The sequence below is a fragment of the Nothoprocta perdicaria genome, unplaced genomic scaffold (genome assembly GCF_003342845.1).
Source record: "Nothoprocta perdicaria isolate Ctin4 unplaced genomic scaffold, notPer1 scaffold_1, whole genome shotgun sequence".
In the NCBI taxonomy this organism is placed as follows: Eukaryota; Metazoa; Chordata; class Aves; order Tinamiformes; family Tinamidae; genus Nothoprocta; species Nothoprocta perdicaria.
Window position 1 is genome coordinate 6,724,327 of NW_020454093.1, and position 21,260 is coordinate 6,745,586.

Below are 21,260 nucleotides of genomic sequence, written 5' to 3' on the forward strand. Positions count from 1 at the left end.
GGCCTGATCCCTGTGGCCCTGAGGAGCCTTTCGCCTCCGTGGAGGCCGGAAGGTCCCTCCGGCACCGCGGCCCGTCGGCCTCCGCAGCGGAGGCTGCCCCGGCCTCGCGGCCGAAAAGCGGCCCGCGCGTCCGGGCTGCGCAGGTAGCTGCCGAATTCACGTGGAGCTCTCAGTGGCGCGCTCATATTTCTGGTTAAGTTTAGGAATTCCAAAAATAATATCAGAGAGGAAAACTCAAAAGCTCATTGCTTTTGTGGCTTTTTTCACTGAGGCCGGTTTTAGGCCGTGTTGCCAATGATCAGTCTGTACTCTTTAATTCTGTACTAAATACATAAGCTGTCTCTGCTACAAATGATGTTTTTTTAGCCTCTCCGTATAGCCTGTTAAACAGTAGCTGGCCTATTTCCATCCCTAAAGAGAAACCTTTGGCATAAATAATATTGTCATTTGGATAGGCTAGACATACTTTTGCAAAGTGACCTTGTAAAAATATTGTCTGAGGTATGACTGAGCCTAAATTATATGACAGGGCGGTAGTATATTCTGGTCCCTCCTGAACCACCTGAAGTCAAACAAAAATCAGCAGAATGCGTCAGATTGAGGGGCTGAAGAAAACAGCCTATTTAGCTGCAGACCTTTATGTAAATTCTTAGTTTGGAAAAGCCAAACGTTGCGTCCTGGGGTTTTTCTGTCTGGTGATTTTAGCCTTGGAATAAAATGATAGGGAGCCCTAGGAGGGGCCTCTCCTGCCTGCACTGTGGGCGCAGGTCTGGCACCGCTGGGGTGGGATAATTTCTTCCTCTCCCTTTTACAGCTCTCAAAAGTTTTTCTGTGAGGTTCATTAGCAGGGAGCGAGCTAATGAATGTGGGTGCTCTGTGTAATTTGGGTGCTTTACCCCACAGCAGCTTGGCCTCTGTTGAAATGTGCAGGTTTCTGTTTCCTTCCAAGTTTTGAGGGCTGAGGTTAAAAGGAAGTTCTTCCTAATCTATAGAGCAGTGATAAATAATATAGCTATATATCCCATTTACTTATGCATCCCCGTGAATCATTCATTATTCAGTCTTGAATCCTTACTATAGCATCGTGTCAACTCTATTCCAATTCATAAAAATAAATTAGGGCAACCAATTGACAAACTTAGACGTACAAAGACCTGTCTGTGTTCATATTCCAGCATTAGAAATCACTGGTGTGCTTGCAGTGCAAACTTTAGAGTCGGTATAGACTGCAAAACTAAGGCAGAGTATAATAGAGTTGTAATAATTTCTGAAATGACTGGATGTATATTGAATTGCACATCGCTTTCTTGAACCACATTCATGAAATAAGGGTTGCAAATATTAGTGATGGAAATCTGGGTTTAGCAACTAACATTATTCCTGCCATTGCAGTGAAATAACTCAGCGATGAAAGAACCCAACCCCCAATGATCTGGGCCAGCTCATGAAGGTGTTTTGGTATAATCGGGAACTGCAAAAAAGAAGTAAGTGGGAAAACACGGGGTTGTTTGTCAGGAACGAGCGCCTCGGTGGCTGCGGCGAGGCTGGCGCGTGGTGGTCGCGCTGGCGCGGGCCGGGCGCCCCGTTACGCCGGGCCGCCCGCGAGTGGGAGCAGCAGGGCCAGGGCTGCTGCCACGCGGCCTCTCACGGGTGGGATGCAGTTTAATTGGGTTCAAGAGCTTCAGCTTGTAATGCTTGCGGAAAAGAAGCTGCAGAAATTAAAGGGTAATCTAAAGCTGTTCTGCTTTCTATTTAAGACTGAAGGTGAGCAAGTGTAGAACGTTCCAGACTGGACTTGCTATTATTTCCCATTTACTGGGTCATATGAATGTTATATCTTGTGTGCTGCAGCCACTGACTCACAGAGGCAAAAACAGGGACCATCACAGCAAAATCTTTTCCCATATTTTTTGTTGCATATTTGAATATATATATTTAAAAAAATGGAGAAATGCCAGGAACTGCCCTGTCTGCTGGATACTGAACTCGCAGGACAGAAATACCGGTGAGGTAACTGACTGCAAAGTAACGTGGAAAAGCAAGCGACTCCAGCGGGATCACCAGTGAATCGGGACAGTAGCCAAGGGGGCTGTGGGAGCCCAGCAGGCCGGGCTGGCCGCTCCGGTGGGTGCCTGTGGGCTCTGCGATGGGCCGAGGGCTCCCGCAGGGATGGGCTGCCCTTTCCCACCAGTCGGCAGGAGCCGCTCGCCGCTGGAAAGCAGGAGCTGCGGCCAAGCAGGGAGTGGGCGCTGCCAGCCCGCGGTGGGCCTGCGGGAACTAGTGCCATGGAGGTTTAGCCCCCTGCCTCTGTGCTTTAACTCAGAAGGGCAGGTAAATTTGGACTCATGCTCTATTTAGCTCATTATTGCAAAAATTAAAAAAAGAAATAGAAATAATTGAAAAAAAAAAGGTAGAGAAAGGTGGAGGAAAGCCAATGACCCACTACAATTTTAGCAGCAGGCTTTTTCATATAAACTAGTCATAGGTCAGCACTGCTATATGCCTCTTCAAGCTGGGGGAACTGGGGGCACAACTAGGAGTAATTGAGGAGAGTAAATTTCAGCCTCAAGTGCTGTTTTATTTGTACTGCATAGAAGCTGCTCTTTTATATATATATATATATATATATATATATAGCACAGCTCTGTAGCAATCATAGCACCTGTTCAGGCACCAGACAGCATTTGTTTCAGAGACCTCTAGCAGTTTAAGCCTTATTCCTTAGAGGTGCTTGTCCTTTGAGCTTAAGGAGCATTATTTGAATATGTGTATAGCTTCCTTACCCAAGGCGGGGGTGTCTCTGATAACATACTTACCTTTACTTTAAGGTGAGTAAAATGCAGCTCTGCTTGTGTCCCGGTGAAATGACAGGAAGTTTGACAATTCAGAGGATTTGACAGGCTCATAAGCAATAACGATTTTCAACACTTTTCACCCGAAACAATAAATAGAGGTGAGCTAGTATGTGTGTGCGCCAGCAGCTGTTCTTACCTTTGGCAACAGCAGTGCTCGTGAAGGGGTTTAGTGATGAAATAGTTGGGACCAGCCAGCCCGTGAATGGCCGGGTTTAGGAATGTCACCCCTCTTAACGCTGCTGCACCACGGAACAGCATCGGTCACTCAGGCTGAGAGGATCACGACAGGCCCCTACAGCAACTCACTTCACACCTCCGGGCTTTGTGCTTATCTCGAAGATTACACGCAGGACATTAAAGCAATACTGAGCAGTAATCTCGCCCTGACATTTGGGCCGCGTTACCCCACGATGCAGGGTTATGTAGCTCACACCTCAGCCCCTATCGAGAACCTTGGCAGTGGCAGGTTGATAAGGCCACCAGCCCCTGCTGAACTTGTTCTAAAAACACCACCCGCCAAGCGCTCCTCTGCTCATGCTTTCTAATGACCTTGCTCTCTTCTGCCCCCACTTCTTCAGCCAGGGCCCAAGGGGTAGCCCCGTGTCCCTGCAGCAGCAGAACTGCCCCAATGGCCGAGCCCTGGAGCACCCTATTTTCTGCAGGAAAAAAAATAGACCCTGGAAGGAAAAAGCTGTAGAAAGACTTTGATTTTCTCCTGGAAACTTAAATACTGTTAATTTTTAGGTACTAAAATAGTTGCAAACAACAGAATTTAAGTTTTTAATTGGATTGATTAGAACTTTAATCAATTAACCTATCAGCCTTCCTTACCAGTTAGTTCTTTTATAGTGCAAATGTTGCCAGAGGCAGCGGTAGTGCCTTGCAGCCCTTTAAGCAACCACCATGGTTCAATGCAAATCCTCTTTTGCTTAATGAGGTCAAGTTGGGAAAATAACATCCTCAACTTGTGTCTTATCCCGGCTCCCAAACTAGCCCTGGAAGTTGTATTCCAAGACAAGGAGAAACTAACTAAATCCTCAGATCCAACTGAAGTTGATTCAGGAAGGTGAGGATTATTCTAAGGCCTGTGCTCAAAGTCTGGACTTTTGCACGTGTTCCAGCTCATTCTGGGAGAGCGCAGCTCGGGACGGCACTGCTTCCTGCTGAAGAAGTCCTTAGGTACCTTATGTTTAGAAACAAAAAATATTTTACATCATAACTTCAAAACATGTCAAAGGACTTCCAATCTTAGGCCTACTTTAATGAATTTTGGTTCATTATCTTGAAAATATATGATAATTTTTGATTACCATATGCTCATTAAACCATGATAAGTGTCTATGGCAATGAAAATAAAACATCCAAAATGATTTTGATCTTTATTAAATATATATTTCTAAAAAAACTTTAAAGAGTGAGCTCGGACAACGCACTGAGAATATCTTCTTTACTGCACAACTTGAGAAACAAACGATAGCTCTGCTGCAAAACTAGACGACAGGTTCTTGAGAGATGCCTTTTCACACGTATTCCGTGGTATTTTTAGGAACTACGGCTAAAGAGAGCCAGTGCTTTACTGCAGTCACTTTTCAAGCCAGCCCTGGCTAGTTTTACATTCATTTTATCTTCTTTCCTTTTTTTCTCTCATTATCTTTTTGCTTTCTTCTCTTCTCCTCTTATTTACAGGATTCCTGGGATCGTAGATCTCGAACGTGTCTTCGTCCTGCACGCTGGCGTCTTTCACCTTCCTGCTTCTGTCCTCAAACTGAAGCACGTGGGACATCCTACAACAAAACAGATAAAACACAGCTCAGGTACCGTGATAGAACCGACCTCCTGCTTTGTAATTATGATGTGTCCGGAAGGAGTTTCTTTTGTGTAGAGCTGGAAAAGATCTGACCCTTACTTTCCTTGGTAGAGCCTAGCAGTATAAGATGACTTTTATTAAGAAGAAATCTTGAAAAACACAGCTAGAGTTTGTTCTACGGCGTGTTCCCTTAGGCACTGAATTATGTGGTCTTGCACCTTCTTCGGTTAGTGCATCTTCCCTAAGGGGCTGAGCAATTTTCCCAGGGCCTTTCTGGAGTCCTGCTGGTCTCCGTGGGCTTCCTGTGAGGGCTACGGGAACTGCCCACGGGGAGCACTTTGCACGGAAAGGGAGGGAGCAGGTCAGAACGGGAGGGCTTCAAAGCCTTGTGCTCCTTAGACAGCTGCATGTCACGCTTTCTATTCTTACATAACACACTGAACTGTTTTTTTTTTTATTTTTTTTTATTCAAATCAATGTTTTTCTGTCATTGATTAGAAATCTTCTCTGTACTGCTATTTTCCTGTTCCAGCAAATTCCCAGTAGCCTGAGAACATGACCATAATGTGGAGTGAGGAGCAGCTACACTGCCCTACTCATCACCCCTGGCCTTACTAGGTGAGGCCGAGGTGGCAATTAACCTGGAAGCTGTCAAAAAACACCCCAGTTTTAACCTGGACAAACAAAAATCTCACAGAAGGATTAGAACTGGGTGTGTGAGGAAAACAGAGACACACACACCCAGAAGCCTACAAGTTTACCAGCTGTAAACCTATTGATTTTTACTGACAACTTAGATACTTTCCCATATCACTGGATGTGGTTTTACTTTAAGTACTTGAGCTTGGTTAGAGGATTAACACTTTTCACCACAGCTGTTATATTTTCTATGAAAACCCTCTTGACTATTTAACAAGACTGTTGAATATACAGTAATAGTAAATCAGCTACACATAAACCAGCGGCAGGAGAGCAAGCATAACATTCATATGTTCAATTAAAAACAAAAATCTGCATTTGACATTTTTCATTGCATAGAAACATACAACTTAAGGAGGCTTTTCTGCTGGGTATCAATTACCTGCAAGTCTGAATTAATGAATTGCATAAATTTCTTTGGCTGACTTGAATGGGACAACTGCAAGTAGTGAGAACTGCACTGAACTGAGTCTAAGCAAATCTACCTGCAGATTGTTAAACCATCCTACAGTTTTTGTGAAATAGAATACCTGGGGAAAGAGTTTTGTCACAAGGGAAATATTGCTAGAGCCTGAAAAAAATCAGTATTCAAAACTCCTGAATTAAACATTTTTTTTCCCAAAGAGCTCAAGTGCAAATATTCACATAGAGAAAGCAAAAAGACTCAGTTACTGGTAATAACATAGTGCCATTGAAGAAATCAGATAAAACAGATAGCTACAGACAGCATGGCATCTATTTGAATGAACTGCAAATATCTTAAAAACAGTAGTTGTGACTTTCTCTATTTTCAGTGCAATCAAGCCCTGACTCGTGGGTTTTACTGAACACAAATGAGAGTGAGCCTGCATCTAATACAAGTCCTATAAGAATATTTCTTTAAGGTTCTTTCCAGCATATAGAACTTCAGTAGTTTATAATCCTGTACCTGCCAACACTTATTTTCCTAGTCATATCTACAACCCAGACAACATAATGTACCATCAGAGTGACTCATGCTTGCGTATTTGTAGTTTAATTAGAAAAACATTATTTCACAGTGCGGGGACTGAAGTAATTTATTTTAGTTAACATGCTTCATGCATTTGTCATATTCTTCTGAGCTTATTAAGGATGAGCCTTCGGTCTATTTTTTCAGAACTTACACCAAATCTCACTATTTTAGTATGAATTTAGAGACCCAAAAAGGTAAGAGTTGTTCGTTGCTGAGTGGTGCCACAGTGTCTATGTGAGGGTATCTGAGCGTACTCACACTTACCCATTTCATCAACTTGCATTTTTTGAAGAAGATAAAACACCCTTGCAAGCTACAAAAAGCAGGCATTAAAAATAAATAAATCTCCAATTCTTCACTCAGACCATAGAGTGCCTGGGAATCCGATGCAGTAGCTACAGCCCAAGCAGAGTTTACTCCTTTCCCAGAGCTGAAAGAAGTCACAGTCTCGGCCTCCTATTTATAACTTTCCACTGAGGTGCTCCCAGCTGTGATTAAAAATAAGCCAATATTAAGAAAATTTTTGGTATTCCCCAAATGAATTTCAGAAGCAGAATCTCATAGGTAAAGCAATATAAACAGAGACTGGAGTGAAGATTTCAAAAATATTTTCCTGATGTAAACTTAAGCTTATTTTTGCAAGTCACACATCCTCAGGGGACACCCATTTTGTATTTATCTAGACGGTACAACAGACTTCAGACTATTTTCAGAAAAGAGCTTCAAATTATTCCCTTCTATAAGGAACACAGGAAGTATCTAGTAACTATTTCCATGTGAATTAATTGAATTTATAATCGTTTTGCTCAAGCGCCTCCAACAAAACCCTTCTCTGGTACCACTAAACCCTTCCCTTCTGCAAAGGGCTAGCAATCCAGATGTGCAAATTTTAGAAGAAAAAGAATTTTAGAAGAAAAATAGAAGCAAGCTTTTAGAAGAGCAAATGCCCACAAAACTCTGTGTTTAACCGTTTTACCTGTCAGCGGTGGCAAGAGGCCCATGTCCTGCAGGCCGGACCTGGCCCTCCTCGCGTGACCTTACAGCTGGGAGGGCTCCTTTGTGTCCTGCCCACCCGACGCACCCAGCAGCCGTCGGAGCCATCCCGCGGGTACCGGATCCCGCGGGTACCGGATCCCGCGGTACCGGATCCCGCGGTACCGGATCCCGCGGTCAGCTGCATCCAGCGCCAGGCCCTGCACCACAACCACACACTGCTCCGGAGGGCGGATGAAACGAACCAAGCCAACAGAGTGCTTAAAATTCCCACTGTCAGAACTGTGAAAATCTTGGCTATCTTGGCTCTCCATCAGGATGTTTAGTACAGTCGAAGTGGAAACTAGTGTGTGTGAGAAGCTGTTCAGTGTTTCCTCCTGCCTTGCTACAGGCTGGCTAAAAGGGAAGAAAGGAGAAAAGGTGGAAACCAGAACTGGTGACTGTTTTGAGCCAGGTTTAACACCCCTTGCAGGTAACGTGCGACCTTCCTGTGCAGCCACGGGCCATGCTGAATATACTTAACAAATACACTAACCTCAGTATGCTTTAGCTACTGCTCTTTTCAAATTACATTCTGTCTGCAACTCACATTTTCCTGCAAAAACTGTGAACGGGTATGTTAAACTACAGACACCAACACAGAAACTGCTAAAATGTTTTCCTTCCTTCCCCCTCACACACAGAGGTGGCAGCGAGAAACGGGGCTCGCTCACAGATGAGAACAGAGGGGTGACTCCACAGATCAAAGCAGGGCCTCGCTCCCCCCGGGAACAGAATGTGAGCAGTTCTGGCACGATGACTCGCGGGCCCCTTCCAGCAGGGAAGCGGGTGGCACAGGAAGTGGGGAGACAGATGAGCAACAGAAGGCCCAAAAAGAAAAATAAATGGAAGAGGTAAAGAATAAAGAGAAGACTGGAATGAGAAACAAAAACAGAAGAGGAGACGGGCCAAAATGCAAACAAAGTGAAGAAAATCTCAAACGACGAAAGCAAGGAAAAAAATATAAATTCAGGCAAGAGAACAAGAGTAAGAGTACAGCAAAAAGGAATGCCAAGCCCACAAAACAACTTAAGGAAGAAATAAATTAATAAAATCCAATCTGGCTTCCACTGTTCCTCAGAAGCCTCTTTGCTGCAGCTGCCTTCACTGCTCTTTCCATAACAGAATCTAAGAGTTTTACAAATAACTGTTTACATACAAACCACAACAGGAGAGGAAACATGTTGATGTCTCTCCACAGTCATGCTGAAGTCAACTTCGTATTTAATTCTACCCCAAAAATTCAATGTTTCTGTGAATATGGTATCTGTTTAGGAATATGGTATTTAGACTGAATTTTAAGACTCAATATGATATTCTGCTTTAACTGTTGCTATAAATGCCACTTATAAGTCCTTTCATCCCCTGCAAAACTACAAATATTCTTGTAAATTCATTTCATTTCTGCATGACCTGAAAGTTGTATCTCAAAACATTTGGAGGAATGAACTCCTGGCAGGCTACTTCATTTCAGTATTCAGGGGGTGAGAACAATTAATACGTTGTTGCTGGTGACACACAGAGCAGAAAGCACCTCTTAGAAACCATTTCTAAGGAGGAAAACAGATAAAAAATCTAATTAAAAATATCCTATAAAGTCAGACTGTAGACTTTGGTTAACCTTGACAAGCCCCTTGAAACTGCATTAGAAATACTGGAGAATGAATGAAGTGGCTTCACTCCTCAGACTATCCAACAAGCTGTGGGTCCTCTGGAGTCCCCCCAGTCAATCATATATATTTTATCGTGGTGTAGGCCTACAGCATAAAACGATCAGAACGGAACTTGTGCAGCTCTTTCTAACATGATACTTTCTTGAAATGATTTACTCAAATGCCATGTTCTCAGCTTTATCTCAAAATATTTGCTGTAAAGATAATAAAGGAGGAATAGTTTCAGGAAGTATGGAATTCCCTTGTTACCAAATCAGCAAGTACATCAGTGGTTGCAAAACTGACAACAAAGCAAATTGTCCTTGATAAAGAGTAGTGCAACAGAACATCCTTTTCTTCCATTGCTTAATGCATTGCTAAACATTTTTCCTCTTAAAAAGATTTAATTGCAAGTAACTAAGGGAAAAATCAACTTAACTACAAAAAAAGGCTCATCCAATGCAAAAAATACATCAAGATTGAGGGAAGGGTTACTGGTTTTGTCGCCGTACCGGAATCAGAAATACGTCATACCAAGATGACTACGCTTTTCAGGAATTGACTATTTTTCCACACCAAATTCAGTTATCCTGTTTCTAAGCGCTTCCTGCCCAGGAGCAGCGGATTGCCAGCATCATCCTACCCTCTTGCCCAAAAGCCGCTCAGGAGCTGCACGACGGCAGCTGGGTGCTTTGAACAGCCCGGCGCTGCTGCTGCCCGCCAGGCTTGCTAGCGAGCAGCGTCATGCAGCTCCACGTCTTGCTCCACACAGCTCACCAGCCCGGCACGGGATTTTATGGGATTACAGGGAATTGCCTAGAGGGAAAGGAAGGGGCCTGTTGGAGCAGCCCGATGGGAGATCTCGTCCCGGGCCGGCGGCCGCACCAGGAGCGGCGAAGGAGCAGCGGAGCACTCGCCGCTTTTGGGACACTCTCCTTTCCCTCCCCTCGTCTCTCCGCTTCCAAGGATGTCTCCGAAGGGGATGCTGTGGGGCACTCACAAGTGCGGGCACATGGGGAGGAAGCCTCAGCCAGCAATTAATGATTTAGCAGATTAGTCCTTCATCCTTCACTAGCTCGGGCTGGCAAGAAAAATAATAATAATAAAAAAATCCCCCAAAAACACGAACAAGGTTTCCACACAGTAAATGAAATACTAGATAACCCTCAAGTAAAGCATGGATCATCTCTGAGTTTAAGTCAAACAGTAGTCGAAGGCCCAGATGCCCAGTGCAAATAAACGTAGACATGGGGGAATTAACAAAAAATAAACCAGAGCTGCACCCGCCGCGCGCTGGTTTCTCCATCCCGCAATGGCAGCGAATACTGCCATACATACATACCTACCTACATACACACGGGAGCGTTCATGTATACGTACATGGATACGTGTGCCAACCTCCCTCCGTTCCCGCTGCCGCCGTGGCGGCTGCGCCCGCTCTGACGTGCGCGGGCGGCGGGAGCAGCTGCTGCTCCTGCCCTCGAGCTTCTGCGGCAGCACTCGGACCCAAACACACGCACACGGGCAAACGGACGGGAGCCCCCTCTTTCCAGTGTGTTTCTAATACAGGCCGCTGGTATTCATTTATGCTTTTAAAGGGCTCTGTAACAATCGAGTAAGCGTTTTGTCAACTTGTTTGTTTTTTTTTAAATGTAGTTGGGTAAATCAATGGCCAGCAGGAGAGACCTAATACAGAGCCGGTGTTTCCTGACTAGGGGAGGAACGCTGGCTCACGCCGCGGCAGGAGGAGGGGAGCAAACATGGCCCCGATCCGTCTTCGTGCCCCGCTGGCATGAATTCCGGCCGCACTGGTGCTCTGCTGCAGGCGGGCGCTGGCACGTCGGCCGGCGGCGGGGCGTGCCGGGGCTCGCCGCGCTCGGAGCCGCCGGCATCCCCGCGTTAATCCGGGAAGCCGTTTGTCCTCATCACCTGCCTAGGGCAGCAGGGCCCTGGAGGAGACTGCATGGTAGACAACATGGCAAAAGACTATCAGCTTTATGAGAGAGAGAAATATTGTAACTCCCAAAGAGCTCCACACTGCAAAGTTCAATAGCAGATGCTCTGTGAAATGAGAAAGCCTGAAAATAAAATGTGGAGGGCATGAATAATTTTGTGTAGATACTTTCAGTGTGCATCACTGATTTACTTCTTAATATAAATGGACTCTTGTAATAAAAAACAAGTGTGACACACGTCAACATTTTCCTAAGTTTGGAATCGCTACTTTAATTAAAGTTATAGTAGCGATAGCAATAAACCTAACCTAGTAATAATCTATAGCAGACCCTTGAAAGGTAGTGCCTCAAAACTCTGAGATTGCCTGTCAGCCACAAAACCTTTTACTGGAAGAGTACAAAATAACCCAAGAACTGCATTCCCACTGAATCCTTCTCTGGAAGCAACGGTAAACAGGAGAGATTGTTCTTGGGCAATCAATCCAAACATTTTTAAGGGTGATAAAGGTCCTAACTAGCAACTCTGAATAGAGAATACTCTTACTGGATGCACAGATTTATTTTTTGTTTGTTCTGGAATAAAATACAGTTGTTGCGGTGAAATAGCAGAGAATGTCCTGGTAAGAAAGACTTTGCATTAGCACCCAACATTATCAGACTATTCAAGTGACTTCAGTGGGACTTTTGCAAACTTCAGGCCTGGGAGCAGTTTAGGGGCTTGGGGTTTACCAGCCCGGCTGCACTTAGGCTCTTGGCACTGAACTTCAGTGCGATTTGTGCTCACAGAAGGAACAAGTTAATGAAACAGATCCTATTCCTGTGGTTTTGGCTACTGTCAGGTTATCAGACCTATGCAAAACATCGCTGATCTAAAAAAGCATCATTTTGTGAAAAGGAAGGAAATTTCAAAAAAAAAAAAAAAAAAAGAGCCACAATAATCCCACAGTTCTAAACAGCTCCATTAAATTCCCATTTGTGTTTTTACTCCTTGCTATCTTAAATGAGAGGTTAGTCACAAATAACAGAGATGACAACAGGGATGCCAACGTAGGCAAATTCACAACACGCATACAAAACACAGTGTATTAAGCAAGATGCAAAATGCCGTTTTGCTCGAGACCTTTAACTCCTATAAATTTTCACAACATCATTTTAACTATAGATTTAACGGCATTTTCAGGCATTTCATTTTGATTAAAAAATTAAAAATACCAGCAGTAAAAATATTCTATTTTTCCTATACCTCAAAATACTGCTCTACTGATATAGATTAATCAAAACACAGACTCTACAAAGGTCACCAACCACAACAATTTTCACCTGCAAAACACACACCAGCTCATTCTACTCATTCTTGCTTGTCCCACAGCACACCCGAGAGCTGAATGGAGTTAGGTTATTTCCTATCAAAGGAAAGAGCAAGTTCCAGAGGCTGGACACCCTTCCAGAGGATGCACACCTGAACGAGCCCATTTACACTTGTGAGTGGCCGTGACCCAACGTCACTGCTAGCACCAGTCAGGACAGTGCTGGGCCCCTTGCTAACCTGGTATCTAAAGAGCAGTGTGAGCTCTGCCTAGGGCCCTGAATTGTGAACTGATCCGATCAATAACAGATAAAAACCTTCTACTGAGTGAAACTGATCTTCAAACCAAAGTGAAGGTGCAACAATGGTATAAAACCACATTTGTGAGGGTCAGGTTACCTATATGGAAACAGGTTTCAAGCAAGAAAGGAATATTGCAATATTTATCATATATCAATACCTTCTGTGATCTTTCTGTGTTGACTGTCTCCTAACTATTACTGCTTACTTCAGCAGAGAACTTATTTTGTTTAGAAGAAGTTGGACACTTTGGTCAGTTTACAAAATAAACTGTTGAGACTGTCTAGTCCATGTGGCTAGCGAATACTAGAAGGTAGCATAAGGCTGGTTGCCTTTGTTAGTGATATATTTGTTTTTTAGTGATATGGTGGGTGTGCTGCTCCTCATGACTTGTGGGTAAGTTATTTATGACAATTAAGCTGGAAATTCTAAAAACTGAAATAAGTTAAAATAATAAAATAGTAAAAATAAGCTAAAAAATTAACCAATGGCACCAAGCTTGTCCTGAAAACATCTTATGAATTTTGTGTGAAAATGCATAATGAATGTATAGAAATATGCTGTTACTCTGGTGAACTTTAAGGCAGCGAGATGATGGGGAAGGGAGATGTTTCCACAAAAAAATGTCAGCTCTGAAACAGTGAAAACTGTAAAACTGCTCACAGGGACAGAAATACTGAAATATGTCAACCCGTCAAAGATGTTTGAGGAAGTTTCTATCTGGTTTCAAATGTCAGATAGAGAGAAAAGAAGACAACACTGAGTTTTGGTTAGGATTATGATAGGTGAATTTTTATAGCAGAGAATACGTAACTTCCAAAGAGACCAATATTCCTTGTGGGAAACAGTAGGTAGAAGTTTTCTTATGTTTTGTAAGGATGCAAGACTCATGAAAATTACCTTGGAGTACCAAACATACATATAAAAATGAAGTCTTACAAATAAGATTTTCAAAGAAGATGACAAGATCATAAAAAAACCCAAAAGATCAAAAAGGATCGCAAGATTTCGGCAGAAAAGATCATCATATTTTGGCAAACTATAGCAGTGGTATAAAAAAACAGGATACAATTCAAAAAGTGCAAGCACTGGATTTCAGAGCCAGGTTAGACAAACGTTCATCAGAGAAAAAGATTTGGGGCTGAGCAGGACCTGGAAGGTGGGAATGGAAGAAACGCTGACAAATGAAGTAATCCTTCCACTCAACAGAGACCAAGGCTTAGCCGAGGGCTGTATCTAGTCCTGGATTTCAGGCTCTCAGAGACAGATGACCTAAAAGAGAGATAATCTACTCAGAGAAACCTCAGGAAGAACAATCACAAATCAAGAAAGATGATGAAAGATTTTCTGACCCTCTGAGAAAAGACTGAAAAGACTTTTTTTTGGTCCAACTGAAAGAAATGCTCCTATGATTATTTTCAAATGTGTTAAAAGGCAGCCTCAAGAAGAGACTGTGAACTGTTTTCCAAAACCTACTGTGGACTGAATGGAAAATATTTAGTCTCATATCATAAGGGAGACTAGATATTACATATAAATATTCCATACCAGTAGGAATAGCTAAACACTAGAATAGATTGCCTGGAGAATTTCCATCATTGGACTGAAGGAACAAATTAGACAAGCATTAGAATAGCTGCAGCCCAACCGACCCCTTTGGCTGTGGAGAAGGATTTTATTGCCCTGGGAGGTCCCCTTGAGGTCCCTCTCAGCTGTGATCCTGCGGTTACTCAATAATCCTGGTAGCTTCAGGAATGAAAACGCTGATCAACTGAGCACCAGCAATATTTGATAATAAGGACAGAGAGGCATTTCTTCAAGAATGTTTTACCTGGGAAAATGATTCACCTCCCAGCCACAGAAGATCTAAAACTCTCCCTTGGAACCAGATGATAGAAAATACATTATTATATTGTTAACTCATGCTCATTTTTCACAAGAGAAATGACAAGCTGGAGTCCTAAAAGGGCCCCAGTCTGATAACGCAACCCAACCACCTTGCTGTTTGGGATTCCACATCCCTGCCTGCCAGGGCAGCATCCTTGGTGCCTTCCTGTAGATTGCTGACAATAGTAAGAATACACAGGTGGCATGAAAAATAGTCCAGTGTTTCTTCTGAGGTCATACTACAAAGGGGATATGCTTCATTATACCATTTTTTTAATGGAAGAATTACTTGATCAGAACGCGTTACAGAGCACTGTGAATCATTCTCCCATTCGAAGAGGAAGGTCTTGCAGTGATTGCCTAAGGAATTCAGCCTTTGAGTACCCTTGGAGCCATCTGAACTGTTTCCCCCTCGCAGCCGGGTTCCCTGCGCCGGGGCCGCTCCATGCCCTGCTCCCGGGCCGTGCATCCCCAGCTCCCTGGGCCGGGCGCTGCGCAGCCTCCACGGGCAGAGGAGAGTCCCCGCGCGGCCGGCAGGCACAGGGCCCGGCGCCCGGCAGCGCGGAGCACAGCTCGCACGCCAGGGACGACACCTGGGCAACAGTCCGCAGCTTCCACACCGCGCTCAGCTCTCAACCCGCAACAGCAACAGCCACTTCTGGGGTCCCTGGGCATCCTGACAATTCCCGTCTGCTTGCTTGTAGGCATTTTACTTTAAGAATATCCTTCCTGATAGTACACCCCATGTTTCCTAACATATTAGAAGCGTTGCAAATATCATGCCTTCAGTTAAGCACCCATTTACAAAATTTGGGGTACTTCTGATTTTTTGTAGGGAAAACTGGATTTTGATTGCTGCAGACAGATACATATAAACACTGTCCCAGGGCAGCAGAACGTCTCAGCAAAGATGCTGGTATTTCACGTTAAAACTTCATGTTACGTATTTCTCTTCAGATCTCTCCACAACACTTCCTCAGTTGCTTTGTTACAGTAAAATCTGGTAATAATTATCAAGCACCATACACACTGTTTACAGTAGAGTCATATTTCTTTCTTCTTTCTTTGCATAAAAAGTAAAATGTTGCTGAAAAGTGCCCAAACGTCTGCTACGCTCCATGCCAATACAGCAGCTCAGCCAAATATGCAGAGAAAAGTTTGCCAAATAAAAGAAAACATAACAAATTGGTAATGGTTTCTATCTTGACAGAGAATGAAAATTATACCTCAATGTGTGGCCACTCATGTGGACACATAAAAGTGTCTGAGGGGCAAGCATTTCCCCTCAGATAACGCACCCTGACAGCAGGGCACAGCAACCTGGCTGCCTCTCGCTCCCCGTAAGGGCAGCGGCCAGGACCTACCAGAGGGGCTGCAGGCCTCGCCTCGCTGGCCGGCCTCGCACCCGCCCGCGCCACTCGCTCACCCTGCTGCCTGGCTAATTAACTGCACGTTAATTAGAGTTATTGTGTTTTGAGGAGTGGATTGGAATTCAGGTGCAATGGATTTTTAATGTGAACTTGCAATTGTTAGCTCAAATCATCTAATGCAAGATATGAAAATTGTTACTCCAAAATACAACTCTCCAAACCATTCTAGCAGCCCTTACCAGCTTTTGGAAGAATGCTCTATGTGTTTATATTCAATTTGCCAAATATGTTATTTAGGTTCAATTTAGATTTAACGTTTCTTTAAAGAAAGACCAAGACTCTGTAAACTGAATGTGTGCATTTACTACTCTGTAAAACTAATAATACGATCATGTTAATTGCTAGGCTCTCAGGTGACGTCACATTATTGTAAATTTCCCAGTTAGTGCAATTTTGATTGGAATGTTATTTTCTGATCAAAATTACAAGCAACACTTTAATTTGAAATGGTAACACTCTTCCCTCAGTGCAAGCTACGCACAGGGAAAAGAACTACTGCCAGCAATTAGATGTCAACAGGTATTAAAGGAACAGCAAAGATGATGACTAAACTGTACAACCAGTTATATCATTGTGTCAATAAAATATCTGACGTAAAAACCAGGTGCATGGATACAGAAAGGCTGCAAGCTTCTTGGGGGACTTCAGAAGCCCATCACGACCAAAGAACGACCTCAGTGTATCAGAAAAGCCAGAAGGCCTCATGATATATGCTCTGTGTAATCCCACCGCCTCACAAGCTGAAGGAGGCTGAAGATAGGAAAAACACTAATGACAGAAGACTAAGTGCCTTAAAGAAGCAGCCAAAGTAAATTTAGAATAGTAACTAATTATTAGTAGGAGTTATTCTGAAAGAAGTAAGATTTAAAAACTATTGTTTCCTGTTTTTAGAAACAAGATCAACAGCAATGTTCTGATTTATCTGTTGAAATGGCCAATGAATATAAGCAAAGAATAAAAGCAGAGAATGCAAGACTGTATTTCCTCTTTTCAATCCAGATAATGGAATTGTCACACACTAGAAAGAAAATTTAGAAACCTGAACTACATTAATATTAAACTACCACACAACTCTTCCTACATCAAAACCAAAAATGGTTTTGATGAGATGTTAAAGCTATAAGCAATGCTCAGTTCTACACGGTGACAAAATAAAGAAGATAAACAATAAAAATTAATATGATAAATGATGATGACCTGTTTGATCTGCTGTTTGCTATTTTGAAAGAATCATAGGATTTTTAACAAGCCACTTGATGACAATTTATTTCATTGATGAAAATGAGAAGACGTCTGTTAAAATTAAAGCAGACTACACTAATGCCCACACAGACACATCAAAAAATAATATAAATACACCCAATAGGCAGTACTTATGGAAAAAATTAACTTCAGGAACTGCAAAGATGCGGTAAGATGCAGATGTAAATAACCTTATTTACTCATCATGATGTCCTAATGGAAAACTAAGGCAAAGAGACAAGTAACCAAATGTGCTGCTAACAAGTGAAATGGCAATAAATAGGTTTAAACCAAAACAAAATTAAAAAGGTTTAACTAAGCTGAAGGATGACTCTGGACTGCAAAATGAACTAAAACTTAGGAATGTTACTTTTCCTCAAACTGATAAAGTGTAACAACCAAAAATCAAAATAAAAAAACTTACCATCCCTCATCATTTTCCCCTTCAGGTTCAGACACCTCATTTTCAGGAGTTTCTTCAATTGCTTGGGTTAACTTTGATTTAAAGCGGTCCAAGAGCGCTAGTGTCTGAAATTAAATACATGGTTTTAGTGAAGGCTTTTTTTTAAACAGCATATACAACACCTCTAAATCTGTATTATTTTAAGATCAGTTCAATTGCAGAGAAATGGTTTTGATAAAGAAACAGATGGACAGACAGAGGCACATGCTGGTTGAAAAAGATTTCCATTTACCACGCCGGGGATCAGGTACAGCCTGCAGACCTGGGCACAGCTCAGGTTCAGTGACTGAGAACTGGCGCTGATTTTTTAAACTGTGCTGACTAGATATGTAAAAGCCTAACTGTCTACATCTTATCCTACATATTCCTCTTTCTTCCTGCAACATTATTAATTCTCCAGGAAAAACAGCAGCAGCAATGACACAAGACCAAAAGCTCTTTAGAAAGTTTTTACTGTTAATATATTAACAAATTTTAAGTTTACTCATTCTCATGGAATATGAGAAATCCTCAACACGGAGGTACAATTGCTGTGTCTATAAGTGCCTCTAGGGCCATCTACTGAGATCAAAATATGTATTCAAGAAACTTGCTGCTGTCCATATTGACTAAAATAGCTGATAAAGCAATGCTGGCCCAAGCAACAAATTTTACAGTTTGAAGCTTTCATTTGCTTCTAGTAAAACAATCCAAAGCATAAATTACAAATGATTCACGTTTACAAGACCTACGTTGACTTTTATACACTGTACACTGAAGATCGTTTAAATTCTACGTTGATACTTTTTTTTTAAATAAAAGTCTTTGTCTTGAATACAACAAACCACTTAACGTAAGGAGTTCTCGGGCTGCACAGCCAAGCTCAGTGCTGTGTGTCTCGTGTTTGTTCCATGAATGACACTGCTGGAGCAAACCTCACCACGTCTCCGGTGCCACCTGAGGCTCGTGAAGTACGGCTTGTTTCTCCTCATCACCCAAGAGGAGATTTAGATTACATGGGAATTATATCCCTAAGTCTTGGGATGGGAGAGGGACCACAGGGCTCTTCCAAAAAAAGGGCAGACTGGAAGAATAATATGCACAGCCTTCAGCTTGCTATTTTGCGGATATTCGAGATGTTCCTAGAAGGGAAAGTGTCAGGGAATAGGTGCTTGTCTGAATTTATGTGGGAGACTGCATTTGATCTGCAGGCGATAGCTTGGCCACCTATGCTGTAAAACACCTCTGTATAGCTGTTTAGTTTTGTTTGGTCAAGTTTTTCAAATTTAAAAGAATAAAAATCAAACAAGAATAGAAAACAGAAATAGGAAATACCAGAAGTGTTCACTGGAGTCAAATTTCCTTCTGGGAGCAATCTTAACTTTAGGAGTTTCCTGGCTTTTGAATTCTTTCAAAAACATATTTTAGCACTGCCAATAGTGGGTTTTGGAGATTTTTTGCATTTATTCTATTTCCTGTTTAATCTTCTGTTTAAGATTTGGGAGAGGAAAATTTCAAGAATATTTTGAGCCTGCATATCCTACAAGTGCTATACAGCTTTCCATCCTCCTGCAAACAAACCTCATACTGCCAACGTTTGGGATGGCCACCTTTGCCCAAGCCACCACATGAGAACAAACTAACCTCTGCTTACACAGATTTGGTGCAACCAAAGCCACATTCCATGTGTCCTGTCTATTTTTGACTGGTGCCCCACTCCTGAATATACAGATCCGACTATAGGAATAATTTGGGAATATCTTAGTAGGTGTTTGTACAGTGGGTGATTGGATGCCTTCACGAAGGCCACATTTCTTTACAAATTCACACTGGCAATAATGTCAGGTTAGGATTTCCAGTGCCTCTCTACGTCTCCCCTTTTTAACTCTTGTACAGGGGGAGGGAAATAGTATTGTGGGGCAGGACCCAGTAGGAGAGATGAGGAGATGAGAGGCCCTTCGCAAGTGAAAGGGATTACAAAGAACTAGATTAATTATTGCCTAGTAGCGGTTTTAAGTCCCCAGTGCAATTTGCCAACAGAGGCTTGGTGCCCTTTGATTCACAGTTAATGCGTTTTTGAATTTACAAAGTTTCCAAAAGCTTCTTAGTTTAAAGCTATGTGTATAAAGGTTTTTCAACCCCCTGCTTTGAAGTTATTAGGCCTCAAGTTTCCAAAGTCTTTCAGCTCCAGCAGTTGAATATGAACATCCTCACTGCTCAACTGGCATACTCTTATAAACACATGCATCAGACTTTAGATTAATGCTATTTCCCCTTTCTTGGCAGTTTAACATATATGTAGTAGGCCCAAACTTTGCCATTTTAGAAAAAAACCCCAAATATTTACATCAAACTTACCATTGCTTATATTTCCACACTAAAGTCTACATACATCCAAACCGCCTTTCCATACAAAAGCAATTATATTTTTTTATACAGTGCAGCTAGAAGCTATTTTTTGTTGATTTCATAATATTCAAACATAGGGATGAATTTAATCTCTTTAAAATATAAGTTGAAATGTAAAGTATACAGCCTTTTCAGCAAGCATGCATACTTCTGTCCCAATGTTAGTTTATGGGAAGCTGCAGAGCCAAGGAAAGCACTGTACAGAAACGCAACTCTTGGTAAACGAAATCAAGAATAGCTCTGCACAGGTAGTTTTTCATTTTCATTTTTAATGACTAAACTGATAGCACTTTCACATATAAAAATTGGTGGGTTTTGATCAGGATACTTAGAGCATAGAAAGGTCCCTTACTTGGGCACCTGAGTAATCCAAAGAGGGGATTGAAGAGCATGAATCACCTCTCCTCCCTTTTTAATGCAACAAACCATAGCAATATTCTTCATTTCATATAAAATGGAGGGGACACATGAGTTTATTTTTATACAGCTGAAGAAATACGTCTTTTCAGAACTCTCTAGGTCTTTTTCTCCTTCTCAGTTTTTCAGACTCTTACCTGATCTTCACGAGACACCCCCTTCTTTGGCTGCTGCTTCCGCTTGTCTTCGTACTTCCTCTTCTCCTGAAGGTACTCAACAAGAACGCTGTTGGGGGCAGGCTCCTCCTCTGCACAAGGAAACACACCTTGTTAAACACATTGAACTGGCGTTTGTGATTTAATACCACGTGTCTGTGACCTCTGAAATAACAATTTTATTCTGCTATAAAGGCAAAATTAAAAAGTAGGGTAAAAGAAAAAACACTCTGACGCCTAGATCCAAACTGAGAACTAATCAAATTCTTTTAACAAATTCACTTTAATCTCTGATTGCCTTTCTTGAAAAAGCAAAGTTGTTTGCCCCTGTGAAATTACATTTACAGATTTTAAAGAAATATTTCTTTTATCCTACGTCGCCTCCAAAAACTATTACATTAGCACAGCATGGGAAAGGTGCTATTCATAAAAGCTTAATTTCACAGAAAAAAAAAAATCTTTGTTCCCATCTGCTTAGTGTGCATACACAAAGATTACTCAGTGTAATATCTTGTAAAGGAGATTTCATGAAGTAGGAAATTCCTGCTGTGTGATCATAAAAGTTACGTGGAAACGTCTCCTGGATTCTCCTTAGGAAGGGCTCCTTGCTGGTGTCCATGGCAATTAATTCCTTTTTCTTTCACACACATGCCTTTGCAACAGCAAAATTTGCCTTCT

General features: G+C 42.3%; 1 protein-coding gene and 1 long non-coding RNA gene across 2 annotated transcripts in view; one reads left to right on the forward strand and one right to left on the reverse strand.

The window, feature by feature from the left end:
• Window positions 1-1,396: 1,396 nt before the first annotated feature.
• Window positions 1,397-20,949, forward strand: LOC112945413. Its single transcript, XR_003249001.1, has 3 exons — window positions 1,397-1,484; window positions 4,542-4,669; window positions 20,549-20,949. It is a non-coding gene; the product is annotated as an uncharacterized LOC112945413 (long non-coding RNA).
• CWC27 (CWC27 spliceosome associated protein homolog) overlaps window positions 4,260-21,260 on the reverse strand; it is a 91,067-nt gene continuing 74,066 nt past the window's right edge. The window contains exons 12-14 of the mRNA XM_026037001.1: window positions 20,565-20,674; window positions 17,584-17,687; window positions 4,260-4,639 (exon numbers count right to left, since the gene is read on the reverse strand). Coding sequence (XP_025892786.1) covers window positions 4,477-4,639; window positions 17,584-17,687; window positions 20,565-20,674 — 377 coding nt within the window. The 3' untranslated portion in view covers window positions 4,260-4,476. The remainder of the gene's footprint in view (window positions 4,640-17,583; window positions 17,688-20,564; window positions 20,675-21,260) is intronic.